This window comes from Amphiprion ocellaris, chromosome 11 (genome assembly GCF_022539595.1).
Source record: "Amphiprion ocellaris isolate individual 3 ecotype Okinawa chromosome 11, ASM2253959v1, whole genome shotgun sequence".
In the NCBI taxonomy this organism is placed as follows: Eukaryota; Metazoa; Chordata; class Actinopteri; family Pomacentridae; genus Amphiprion; species Amphiprion ocellaris.
The window spans coordinates 23,681,412-23,694,325 of NC_072776.1; the positions used below are offsets into that span (position 1 = coordinate 23,681,412).

Sequence of the window (12,914 nt, forward strand, 5' to 3'; positions counted from 1 at the left end):
CAAGGGGAAAACGACGTGGCTGGGACCGGGCTTCATGAAACAAATGGTTCATTTAGTTTGTTGTACCTGGCTGGTCAGCTTGGACACCTCAGTTGCCAAAGCGATATCTGGGCGGTGGACCAGAGAACCTCCACGGCTGGCCTCCTCACGGGCCTTCTCCCGGTAGCCGACCTGATGGACATAAGACCAAAGAAGAATCAGTGGACCATTCAAAAACTACACTGATGAGTATGTGGTCTTGACTGTTTTTGTTGTTTTCTAAATCTTTTGTATTACAGGCTTGTACAATAATTTTTCAAAAATGTTTTACAAAGAAAAACATGCCATCATGGATAGTGGACCTGTACTTGTGATTGTACCAATGCATCATATTTTCTCTTCTTCTTTGCAATAAGCATTTGAGCATTCTGACATATTTATATGCAAATATGTGCTCAAAGTGGCAATCTCAAAGATTCATTGCTCTTCCTGGCAGCCCCAAGGTTTATAGACTCCATTCTTGATGTAAGCATTTCAGATTGGACTTACCTTTAATATCTATCCCTGATTTTGTAGTTTCCCTTCAAGTTAAGATTTATTTTTGGTAATAGGCACTAATTGCAGATGTGTTTTTGGTCCTCACTTCCTTGAGATCCAAAAAGCGTCATACAGGTGATGCTGCCAGTGAGCTGGTCTCTATAACAGCATTCATTGTTTTGTTCAGTCTATGTGACCTGTCCTCTTAACTCTATGCTAAAGTGTGTCTCTCTCGAACTCGGATTGGACTTGTTTCATTTGAGAGTTAAGGGCTTAGTCAGGAAAAGTTTGACTGCAGAACCTTTTGTATGTACACCATTGTTAGCTTTAGATAGGGGTGCTTCTTTATCTGTGTTTCTATTTGGCTAGTGTAGTTAGTTTTTTGGTTTTATAGTTACTTTGCCAAGAAATGCCGGAGTTATGTGGTGATTGGCGTACGTTTGTCTGTTTGTCTATCCGTCTGTCTGTTGGCAACATTACTCAAAAACGGACTAATGGATTTGGATGACATTTTCAGGGAAAGTCAGAAATGACACAAAGACCAAGTGATTAGATTTTGGCAGTGATGCAGTTTACAGTCTGGATCCACAGATTTGTTAAAGATTTCTGTATCACTGCAAGATAGCGGCACAGCGGCACTGTAACTATGACTACAAGTGAACGCTACGTCAGGTGCCTGCTGATGATCACATGATTGTGGTCCTACTACAAATCAGCCGTTGTGGACTTATCGGGACTTATCCGTGGGAAATGATACAAGGAATAACTGATTAAATTGTAGGGGTGTTTCTGAGTCCCATCAATTCCCGCTACCAGCTACATATTTAGATCACGCGATTCGGTATCTGTACATAACATACACATGCATATCACACGTCTGTGTTCAGGGCAAGGTCATTTTGTCTGTGGGTACATCTATATTAATTGGCTACATTCTATAGTGCCATGATTTCTGCTTCGAATTTTTTCAAGATTTCAGCCGTCAGAAATGATACAACAACTGAGCAGCCTTGCTGGAGTACTGCACTCTCTGAGTGCTTTTCTTGATATTTTTGTTGCTAGGTCATTAAGGCTTAATCCAGCTACAAGAAGAAGTCCTCTTTTGGTCCTATTTATTTGTTATATTTCAGCATCACCCTTTGCCCTTCGGTCCTCACGTCTGTGTTGTGATAAAACACTTCTGTTCACTCTGGTAATCCACATCCATCTGCACTTTTTGTTACTCCTAGCTCACCCTAGACAGCTGGGTTGTGGCATTCTAAAAAACAGTACATGCTTCAGACACAGGTGAGTTTAAGAGTGAATCTGTTGTGTTAGTTCTGCCTTCCCTCTCTAGCAGAAAGATAACTGCTGGATGGTAAAATATAAGTCACTAATTGTGCATGGCTTGTGATTTTGTGGAGTAATTTTGCAACAGATGACCAACTTGCATAATTTCATCAGTCCCTCACAGGCTCAATCACCTTTGTCTTACCTCATTTGATGATAAATTAATTTAACACACAATTTAAATGAAAGTGTGTGAGATTACCACTTAAAGGGTGGGTGAGTCTACTTCTACAGCTATGTAATTTGTAAATCAGGCTTGTGTACACACAGGTTTGTAAAATGCAGCCTTGTTTGTGTATGGGTTGATATTTTTTGAACAAAAAAACTTACATGTGCAGGCAGTTTTTAATCTGTAACCTGCAAAGAGTTTTAAACTTGCACTTGATTTTTACCTGACTGATAAGTCTGGCAGCCTGGGTGGCCTTCTTGATGTCAGGACGGTCGACTACAGTGGTGTAGTGCAGGTTGGCTTTGGCATCTTTCTTATAGGCGACCTATGGGGTTGGGCAGAAATATATACAGCTTGTGCCAAAAACTGATCCCAACATCAAAAGATACATAAGAGAAGCTGTGTAACTATTCCAACAACTGTGTAGATGACTCACGCTGCTCTGGGACTTGGCCACATCCATGGCGTGCTGAACATCAGGTGGCACAATCATGTTGTTATACACTGACTTGCCCTTTTCCTTCTCAAACTTGGCTTTGTACAGTTTCTGTAAAGAGAGAACAGAAGGTTAAGTCCGGCTGCGTAGAAAAGAGTCCCACATTATTAGATCTTATTGTGTAAAACACGTGCGACAGTTGTACCCCGCTGACAAGCTTGTTGATCTCCTTGCTGTGGGCAGTGTCACGAGTCTCAGACAGGGTGGTGAATGAGCCTGACTGCATGTCCTTCTTACTGGCCTCTTTGTATTTGCTCTGAGAAAGAAAATAAAGATTAGAAATATTGTTGCAGTTACGTATGTTTTTAAAAAAAAAAATCCTATTCCTGTTAAAGGTTTATGCAAGAGTGTAGAAGTTCTGAAAGATTTTCCACAGGTTGGTTCTTACCTCTGATGCCAAAGTACGCACAGCCTTGGCATGGAGAATCTGAGGAGTATCCATAACAGGCACGTACTGGCCCTTTGACTTTTCATACTTCTCTTTGTACTTCACCTGGAGGGAAAATTTACATAGTAGTTTATGACACATACTAAATAATCCTTCAGAAACATGATAAAGTCGCTAATAAAAAAGGAGAAAACTTACATCACTGGCCATCTCAGTGTTCTTCTTGTACAGGATTGTGTACTTGTCATCAGCCACAGGTATCACACAGCCCTTCATTATCTCTTTGTCATACTTGTACTCAACCTGTGGGATGAAATAGGACAAAAATCTGAGCAACACTGCTGGATGTTGTACAAATGGAAAATTGAAATGGCACATTTAAAAACATACTCACATCACTCTGTTGCAAAGTGTTTTTGGCAGCATTGACAAAGTCAGGTCTGTCCGAAGTCCAGATCCACTTGTTTTTGGTTGCTTCATATTTCTTCTTATAGTCAAGCTAAATGAAGAAATTTTTTTATCAATATTTTCAGGTATTTGGAGTTTAGCTCAAGAAAAAAAATAATGAACATTTCCTGATAGTCTCACTGAAAATGCTTACATTGCTGATGTTCCTGTAGGCCTCCTTGGCAGCGCGAATCTCATGAGCCTCAGGGTCCATGTTGATCTGGGCCTTGCTCTTCTCATACACCTCTTTGTACTTCAGCTGCAAGATGCATTAAAAAAACACCATCAAATACAAACATCCATGTCACGTTTTGGCCTCCTATGCCTCTGCAAAGAAAAACAAGTGTTAAAAGTGCAGCTATTTAGAACGTGACTTACATTGCTGGTGATCTCCTTGACCTTCTTCATGTGGTTTTGGTATGGAGTATCATAAGGCAGAGTGTATCCCTTAGCCTTGGTCTTGTTGTACTCCATCTTGTAGATGATCTGAGGAAAAATCATCATCACATTGTGAGAGGAAATTCCAAAATGAATAAAGAGATCATGAAGGAATAAATGACTTATTAAAAATAGAGCAAGACAAAAGACAAAACTTACATCACTGATCTTCTTGCTGCGTTTGTGGGCCTCATACTCGGGGGTCTCCAGAACAGAAGTAAATTTGTCTTTGGCACGTTCATACTGCTCCCTGTACCTCCACTGATGGAGGATAGCGTGTAAACACAAGAAAGTTAGTGTCCCCCATAATGAAATTGGCACTGTGGTGAATTTTGTATGTGCATTCTGACAACTTGCCTTTCTTCTAATCTATGCAGCTAAAATGAAAAAAACATCCAAGAAAAGCCATGAACAAATTCTAGAAAAGACACATCGGAGCATTTGTGGACCAAATTTGTTCCGATGGTGAGCATAGTAAAAGAAAAAATTGACATTTAGCATCAAACTATGTCATTTTCAGAGTCAGTTTAGGTGATAACATCAATTAACTTTAAGTAATTAGATTCTCCTGTTACAAAATAAAGCTAATGTGTTCTTGTTTTTCTTGGATAGTTCTCGAACAGAATCAGAGCAAAGTCAGAAACAGTGAACTAGCAAGCGGCGTGTGACCTATCACTACTTATAAATGATCTAATATGTCTAATGAATGAAGTGGTGTCATGGAAAAGATTAGAAAAACATGCTTCATGAAACACATGCAAACATAGAGAGGGATTTTCCAGATGAAAATGAAGACAAGGACACATGTTACCGCTATATGGTGTTGAAAGTCTGCAGTGCCCAGGTGGTTCGTGGAGACCAGCAATCCATGTTATGGTATTTACTGAATATTTAATCTGCGGCTGATATAACAGAAGTGCAGCTTCAATAAAAACGATGTTTACACAAGAGGAAACCGTATAAGTAACTCAAAAATTGGTCATTTAGTTACGAAACAAACCAACACTTCTCCCAAAACAAACTTACAAGAAATAAAATCTTCTTTTAGGCTTTAAGAAACATCTAGCTGCGTAAATGGGGTCAGTTCTTGCAATTTGCTGCATTTCTGACACTAGATATGTCTGTTTGCAATTGGGCAAATAACGCACTGCATTTAATGATGAGTTTAAGTTTCAGTAATCAATGAATCATGAAGAGAAGCAAAGAAGAAGTGATTGAGAGATTAGCGCATGGAATATGTGGAAGTTAAAACCACTTTTAAGTGGATTTAATGGATGGAAAAGGTTTCTACGGGATAAGTACCTGATGTGATATGACCTTGTCCACAAACAGTAAAGAGGAGGAACAAAATAACCTTTAATTCTGACTTAATTCTACAAAAGAGCTTATTTTCTCGTCTGTTTGTGAACAAGGATCAGAATCACTACAGTTCACTGGCTCTCTGGCTGTTTACCTTACTGCCCATAGTGGACTGGTAAAGGGCTGTGAGAATGTCAGGGCGGAGTAGCTCATTGCAGCCACTCCGGAGTAGATCCTTTGCTCTGGATTTATACATTCCCTGTCCACACACAACAACAAACACACACAGCATGCCAAAGTTGAGGATATGAATGTAAAACAGCAGTAACACTGGGAGGACTGGAGGATGAACTCCGGAGATCCAAGTGCAACGAAGTAGCTGTTTGTCTTTATCAGTGCCCCACAGTGACAGAAATTAACCTCTTCAATACAGCTAAATTTGAAAGTTATTATTATTATAATCTTAAATATGTCTTTCTGATGGAGCAGATAAAGAAGAATCATGCTCACTCAAGATAGCAGCTGCTATTTGAGTGGCGCTATTCACATGAACCTGTAAGAGATGAAAGGAGAATAGACTACAAATGGAGAAATTTTTTGTGTATTCAGAGAACTACAACAGCCATGCGACGACCATCATCAGCAGGACCTCATGCACCAGAGTCAGAGGTCTGGAAGGACTGAACTGGAGGCAGCAGCGGACGAAACAGGCCAGTCGATCAACACAACCAGGGCGTTTACCTGGCTCATCTTCCTGTTCTCCCTGGCCAGCTGGTATCTAGGATCATCTGTTGTAATGGTGAACTTATCCTTGGTCTTCTCATAACTAGCTCTGTAGGCCCTCTGCTCAAAATGTCAGAAGGTGGTTAAAAACAAACGTCCAGAAAATACAGTACCCTTCTCATGTGATTAAACTTCTTGGGGAAGAAAGGAAGGTTAAAACAAGCTGATATAAAGAAAAATGACACATTAAAAACAGAAAAACAGACAAAAATATCCATAATAATGCAAAATAATACAGAGAATCCATTCTATTTTACCTTCACGCTGAGAGTCCGATAAAGATGCACAAAGACAGAAATGTTGTTAACAATTTCTCCTTTCCAAATGAAATTTAAAAGACTAATTAAATCATACTTTCAATTACTGTATTTGGATGAGGAATGAAAGGACTCACATCGTTGATGAGAACGGAGGCATTCTTGGCGGCCTGGAAGAATGGAGTGTCACAGGTATACTTGAAGTTGCCTCTGTTCTTCTCAAAGGAGGTTTTGTACAGTCTCTGTTATCAAAAAATAAATAACACATCATTAAAGATTGAAAACACTTCAATAAAAAAACATACTTGTAATATAAATCTGAGATATCACAATCAGTATGTGGTATTTACTTAGTAAGAAATAAACAAAGAAGGATTTTAACAATATTTTTAGACATTATAAATAGTAAATTATGAAATACCGGTAAACTGGTAGCTCACCTCACTGTACAGCTGTTTGTTCCTCTCAGCCTGCACCAGCTCAGGTGTGTCCCACACAAAGCAGCCAATACCCCTCAGCCACTCCAGGTCCTCCTTGTACTTGACCTACCAAAAGACAAACAGACACATATTTGACTCTGGTGCAAAATCAACACATCTACCTGTGTATTATGATTATTTTTAATATTAAAGACTCAGCATCAGTTTCTCTACATATACAAGAATGTGTGCAATGTCACTATTTTTGCACTTATGGAGGAATATGTGCAACATAAATAAAATCTGTGTAATATCGGTATTTATCTATTCTGGAAAAATCAGTGCAATATAAATAAAATCTGTGCAATATTAGCATTTCTTATGTCAGTATTTGGAAGAATCGGTACTCATGGAAGGATCTGTGCAATGAAATTGTTTTTCATCGCCAATGGTCTCCTTCCGCCGCAATCTTCAGTCCCACTCACCTACCCAGGTTTCTGATGAGGTCTTGGCCTCCATGCCTCCTCATAACATATTCTCCTTACTCCTGGTTGACGAGACCACAGACACTCTCTGTTCTTCACTAGCCTTCTATTTGAACAATCTCTGCCTTTTAACATCAAAATTTTCTTCATATCTTCCCCTCTTGTCCATGGTTCACTGAAGTCACCAGGAAACAAAGGGTGGGGCTCAGAGCAGCACAGAGAAAATGGTGCAAATCCAGAGTCCACTGACCTCAGTGACTATCAAAATCTACTAACACTATTCTCTTCCAGCTTAAAAATTGCCAAAACCAAGTACTATCAGAACCAGATCTGTGGCACATCAGATGCTCGAAAAATATTCTCTGCTTTTAACTCACTCCTTCTCCCACCTCCTCCCCCACCCTCCACTCTGCTCACTGCAGACATGCTCGCCTCATTTTTCACGGACAAAGTCTCTGCAATCACTAAGCAGTTCACTATGCCTGACCAACTCACTGTCCACCCGCCGGCTAACAGAGCCACACTCTCCTCATTCTCCCCTCTAACTGAGGAGGAAGTCTTTAACTATTGCTCGACTCTCCTCCCACTGGACCTAATAACATCCGACCTTTTACAAACCATTTCCCCAGCACTTAACCCTGCAGTAACACACTTCATCAACTCCTCGCTTGCTATGGGTGCGTTGTCTGCTGCATTTCAGCAAGCTCAAGACACTCCAATACTGAAAAACCCTACACTCGATCCAGCCCAGATTGAAAACTACAGACCAGTTTCACTCCTACCCTTCCTGTCTAAAATACTTGAGTGAACTGCCTTCAACCAAGTCTCTGTTTTCCTCCCGAAAAACAACCTGTATGACCTGAATCAATCTGGTTTTAAACATGGTTACTCCACTGAGGCTGCACTTCTATCAGTAACAGAATCACTGCGTTCTGCTTGAGCTGCTGGACAGTTTTCAGCTCTACTGCTATTAGATCTGTCAGCTGCTTTTCACATGGTTAACCCCCAAAATTTTCCTCTCCACACTCACTGAGCTTGGCATCTCAGGATCAGTCCTCCACTGGTTCATATCCTACCTCTCAGCGAGATACTTCAGAATATCTTGGAGGGGAAAAGTTTCTGAGTTGCAAAGTCTATCCACAGGGGTTCCTCAAGGGTCAGTGCTCGGTCCCCTCCTCTTCTCAACATACACGACCTCACTTGATGCGCTAATCCACTCCCATGGTTTCTCATACCATTGCTATGCTGATGATACCCAGCTCTTTCTGTCGTTGCCCCCAGACGACCACAAGGTCTCTGCCCAGATCTCATCGTGCCTTGCAGATATCTCGGCATGGATGAAAAAATGCCACCTTCAACTTAACCCCTCCAAGACTGAGCTCCCTGTCATCCCAGCCAGTCCCTCTATTCAACAAGAAATCAACATCGAGCTTGAAACAACCAAACTCAAACCCACAAAGTCTGCCAGACACTTGGGTGTCATGATAGATGACCAACTAACCATCTGGCCTCTGTTGCTCGGTCATGTCGGTTTGTCCTGTACAACATCTGAAAGGTCAGACACTTCCTGTCTGGACATGCAGTACAACTCCTGGTCCAGGCTCTCATAGTATCACAGATCAACTACTGGCCTCCTCGCATGCACAGTCAAACCTCTGGAGATGATCCAGAATGCAGCAGCACATCTGGTTTTCAACCAGCCAAAAACAGCATGTCCCACTGCTGTTCAGATCGCTTCACTGGCTTCCAGTTGCTTCCCGCATAAAATTCAAAACTCTAACACTCGCATTCAAAACTACAATGAAAACCGCTCGGCCAACAAAAGGCGGTTGATACAACCACCACAACAGGGTCGATCGATAGCTAGACTCTTCTCTGCTGTGCTTCCCCGATGGTGAAACTCTATTCAATCTGCAGAGTCTCTCTCAGTCTTGAAGAGAATACTAAAAACTCAGCTCTTCACTGAACACCTTTGCTCTGACAGAAAAAAAAAATACTACTAATAAAAAAAAATCCTATTACGTCTACTGCCTGGAGATACTACGGTCCTATTGTGACTCTTGAACTTGTTTTAGGGCACTTATCCAGGTTGTTTTCACCTAACTAGATCTTTGCTTGCATTGTATCTACTTTTAGATGCACATCGCTTTGGATAAAAGCGACTGCTAAATGAAATTGTAGAATTGTAGAAATATGAGCAATGGCATTTCTTCCACATCCAGAGGAATCTGTGCAGTTACTAAGTATCCATGTATGAAGAATCAGTATGTACATTTCTTGTTTATTCCTACTTTCTGCTGATGTTTCCTACACGTTTGCACTGCCCATTTTGCTGCTGTAACATTGTGAACTTCCCCGCTGTAGATTATTAAAGACTTATCTTAAAAAAGGGATTTAGTTGTCATGTTATAAATTGCGTTCACGATATTATATATCCTTCTATCTACTGTTAAGATTTGAAAATGGGATGTATAATTCAAGTTATGAGTACTCACGCTGCTGACGTTATCGTTGACAATTCTGCTGAAGAAGAACTCAGGACGGTCAGGGATGGACTTCCATGTACCCAGAGTGTTAATATACTTCTCCCTGTATTTAACCTGAGGTAAACAGAGGAAGACAGTATCAGTAAGAGAGAGAAAAGAGTTCAAATGAAAATTATGTATAAGTTAAGTGTAAAGATGAACGACTGCTGACCTCGCTGATGTCATCAGTGACTCTGCGGTGATAAATGATGTCCAGAGCATCCTTGACTGTGCGGTAGTGGCCCTTGGAAAGCTCAAAGGTTTCCTTGTAGCGCAGCTGAAGACATGAAATACAAAATATGTCAGATGTTTGTCAAACCCAAATACAAGCAGCTGAATTTATGGCATTTTATTCCTATAAGTCATAATTATTTAAATGCAAAAAGTCACATTTTTGCACTGGTTTGTACGGAAATATAAGCTAAAAAGTTTAAATTAAACAAGCAAAAAGACTATTACAGGCAACACAAATTCACCATAAGCTAATGAAATTCTTTAGAAGTAGCCAATTTCTAGAATACAGCTTCAAAATCTGTTGAGCAACACTGATCAGGTAATACCAATATTTCATTTAAAGTCCTAAAACGGCATGACATAGCCTCAAACTGGTTTTGTGATTATTCAGTGAGCATACTCACGTCACTTGACTGTAGGTAGGCTTTTTTGGCACGGATCAGGTGAGGTGTGTCAGCAATGGCGGTGTACCTGTGCTTCATCTTCTCATACTGCTCTTTGTATTTGTTCTAGGGGGAGAAATAATTTATGCAACAGATCAGGAATTTGTTACAGAATAAACTTAGATCATTCCAGCAAGATGGTGAATATTGAATTCATGTAAAACATTCTCAATGAAAATACAAACTATTATTTTAATCTGAACCTAACCTAGCTAAAAAATAAAGAAGAAATGAGTAAGGGGACGACTTACATCACTGCAGACCACTTTCATTTTCCTGGCATGGCCGATATGTGGAGTTTCCATTTCTGGTGTGAAATGAGCTCTCTCTTTAGCAGCCAGATCTGTGTACAGGTACTGTAGAGAAAGGACAATGATTAGATCACCAGGAGAGATTTACACAAATAATACATCCAGTGATCAGTGATATGTTTTAACTTGCCTTGTTGGTCAGCTGCTGGGCCCACTTGGCTCTCTGAATCTCCACAGAGTCCACAGTGGTGGTAACTTTAGCCATCTCCTGCTTGCTCTGGGCTTTGTAGATGCGCTGCAAAAAAGAGGAGCAGAAGTCAAAATACGAGTCAAAAGCTAAATCAAGCCTGTTGCAACATTGATTTTCTGCAAGCTGTAGTACATGTACTTTTGTTCGGAGTTAAAATCCTGTCAAGCTACTTATATAAAATGATAAAGTGTGGCAGAAACCAACTCACGCCGCTCATGTGTGTCTTCAGCTCAGTCACTCGATTATACTCTGGTGTGTCCAGGACCACGGAGAAGTTAGCAAGGTTCTTCTTAGCCTCCACTGGGTAGTTCGTCTTCACCGTAAAAGTGAATGTAACACGTCAAACAAATGCCTCTGGATCAATATGCAATTACAGCAAAGAACACAGACAAAAAGGGATATTCCGTACCCTCTGCTTGGTGATGTTGCGGACATGGATCATCTCTGGAGTGTCATACAGGAAGCAACCGACGCCTCTCAGCCACATCAGATCCTCTTTGTATCTCAGCTAAAAACACAAAGTGATTGTAACTGACATTTTCTAACAAAAAAAATGTTGTGGAAATTTGCTTCAAAGTTGTGAATCTTTTCCCCATACCTCACTGGTGATCTCATTGACGTGGTAGCAGTGCATGAGCTCGGGAGTTATGGGCATAGAAATCAGCTGACCCTTGGTGCTGTTGTATTTCTCTTTGTAGCACAACTGGGATAAGAAGGAAACCAAAAAGTGGCATAAATAACACATAGTTTTTAACTTTGTGAAGCAGTAAAAAGAAAAATGGGAACATGAAGGACATAAATAGTGTGTAAATTGTTCCGTACATCGCTGAGGTGCTCCTGGTTCATCTTGACTTGTCTGATATCAGGGGTGTCATAGGTTGTGTGGATCTTGTCCTTTTGTTTCTGGTAGTCCTCACGATACAGACGCTGGCGAAGATATATGAGATTGTTGTAGCCAGTAAAAGCATCACAAGTTAATGTAAATCTTCATTAGCACTAATATCAGGGTGATTTCTTACCTCATTGGTGATCTTGTTAGCCTTCCTGATATTGACAAAGTTGACACCCTCTGGATGAAGAGTGTAGGCCTTAGCCTTCATCATCTCATAGGCCTCCTTGTATTTCACCTGCACAAAAAAAGCAATAACATGTGATTCAGTAACAATTGCTGTCCCAACAATAGGATATTTCGAGGATTTAAGACTGTGAAAGACTTACGTTGCTGGCAACAACACTGTTCATCTTAACCTGCTTGATGAGCGGGGTGTCGCTGGGCAGCGAGTAACCGGTGGGCATGTTCTGCTTGTTGGCCTCCTTGTACCAGTTCTGAGAGAAGCCAACACAACAGAGTGAGATGATGTGCTTTACAGGTGGTGAAACATATATACCGAAAGATATGCAGAAACTTATGGAATGAACAAAATTAGGTCAAACAGTCACTCTTAAAAAACAGACTGAAATTCTTCATGAATATACTGTAATGCAGCTTAGTTTTAGACAGATTTTTCTTCATATTTGTCTGACTTTTTATGCAGTTTGGAATACCCTATTCAATCACTGCCACGCCTATATAGAAATAATTGTTAAAAAACTAGTCACAAGTGACAAGCAGGAATTCAAATTCTGAATAACTTTTAGATTCTTATCATTTTTAGACAATGCAAGATTACTTTTTCTAAAAACATCTGCTGTGGAATTTGAACACTGTGTTGTAGCAAATTCTCACTGCAACTAAAAAAAAAATAACGAAAAAATATGCTATTCTGTAATCCCTCTAAAAATTTTATTCATGACATATTACACCTGTGCCACGTAATAAAGAAATAAATCCATAGTTTGGAAATCACTAAAGCATAAATAACACATAGTATATTTGTGCAAGGTGCTACTTGATTTCTTTTTTACAGCATCAATACCGTATATATGTATGGCAGCAATTTCTAAATAAGTACACTGAATATTAAGGAATGTTATCTTACATCACTCTGGATGTAGTTGGCAAGGCGGGCTCTTTCCGTTTCAATGGTAACAGCAGGAGACGTGTTGGTGCCCTTGACGTTGGTGTTGTAGTCATAGTGGTAGTGAAGCTGCAAAACAGAAGAAAAAAGATAACATGTATGGTGTTCGTTTTCTTTGGGAAGGATTATAAATAATAATGAGGCAATACAGGCAGAAATGAATACAC

General features: G+C 40.2%; 1 protein-coding gene across 22 annotated transcripts in view; it reads right to left on the bottom strand.

The window, feature by feature from the left end:
* Nucleotides 1-12,914, bottom strand: part of neb (nebulin) — a 75,707-nt gene that overhangs the window by 22,746 nt on the left and 40,047 nt on the right. For 20 of the 22 annotated variants that reach the window (XM_035945195.2, XM_035945193.2, XM_035945213.2 and 17 more), the window contains 25 exons: nt 12,709-12,816; nt 11,948-12,055; nt 11,749-11,856; nt 11,552-11,656; nt 11,328-11,432; nt 11,139-11,237; nt 10,938-11,042; nt 10,670-10,774; nt 10,480-10,584; nt 10,190-10,294; nt 9,724-9,828; nt 9,522-9,626; nt 6,563-6,667; nt 6,260-6,364; nt 5,237-5,341; nt 3,943-4,044; nt 3,724-3,831; nt 3,500-3,604; nt 3,293-3,397; nt 3,097-3,201; nt 2,899-3,003; nt 2,656-2,766; nt 2,451-2,561; nt 2,238-2,339; nt 67-171 (listed from right to left, as the gene is read on the bottom strand). In XM_035945195.2, coding sequence (XP_035801088.2) covers nt 67-171; nt 2,238-2,339; nt 2,451-2,561; nt 2,656-2,766; nt 2,899-3,003; nt 3,097-3,201; nt 3,293-3,397; nt 3,500-3,604; nt 3,724-3,831; nt 3,943-4,044; nt 5,237-5,341; nt 6,260-6,364; nt 6,563-6,667; nt 9,522-9,626; nt 9,724-9,828; nt 10,190-10,294; nt 10,480-10,584; nt 10,670-10,774; nt 10,938-11,042; nt 11,139-11,237; nt 11,328-11,432; nt 11,552-11,656; nt 11,749-11,856; nt 11,948-12,055; nt 12,709-12,816 — 2,637 coding nt within the window. Of the gene's footprint in view, nt 1-66; nt 172-2,237; nt 2,340-2,450; nt 2,562-2,655; nt 2,767-2,898; nt 3,004-3,096; nt 3,202-3,292; nt 3,398-3,499; nt 3,605-3,723; nt 3,832-3,942; nt 4,045-5,236; nt 5,342-5,823; nt 5,926-6,259; nt 6,365-6,562; nt 6,668-9,521; nt 9,627-9,723; nt 9,829-10,189; nt 10,295-10,479; nt 10,585-10,669; nt 10,775-10,937; nt 11,043-11,138; nt 11,238-11,327; nt 11,433-11,551; nt 11,657-11,748; nt 11,857-11,947; nt 12,056-12,708; nt 12,817-12,914 lie in introns of all 22 variants that reach the window. The other 2 variants (XM_035945197.2, XM_035945192.2) reach the window with 1 other exon arrangement.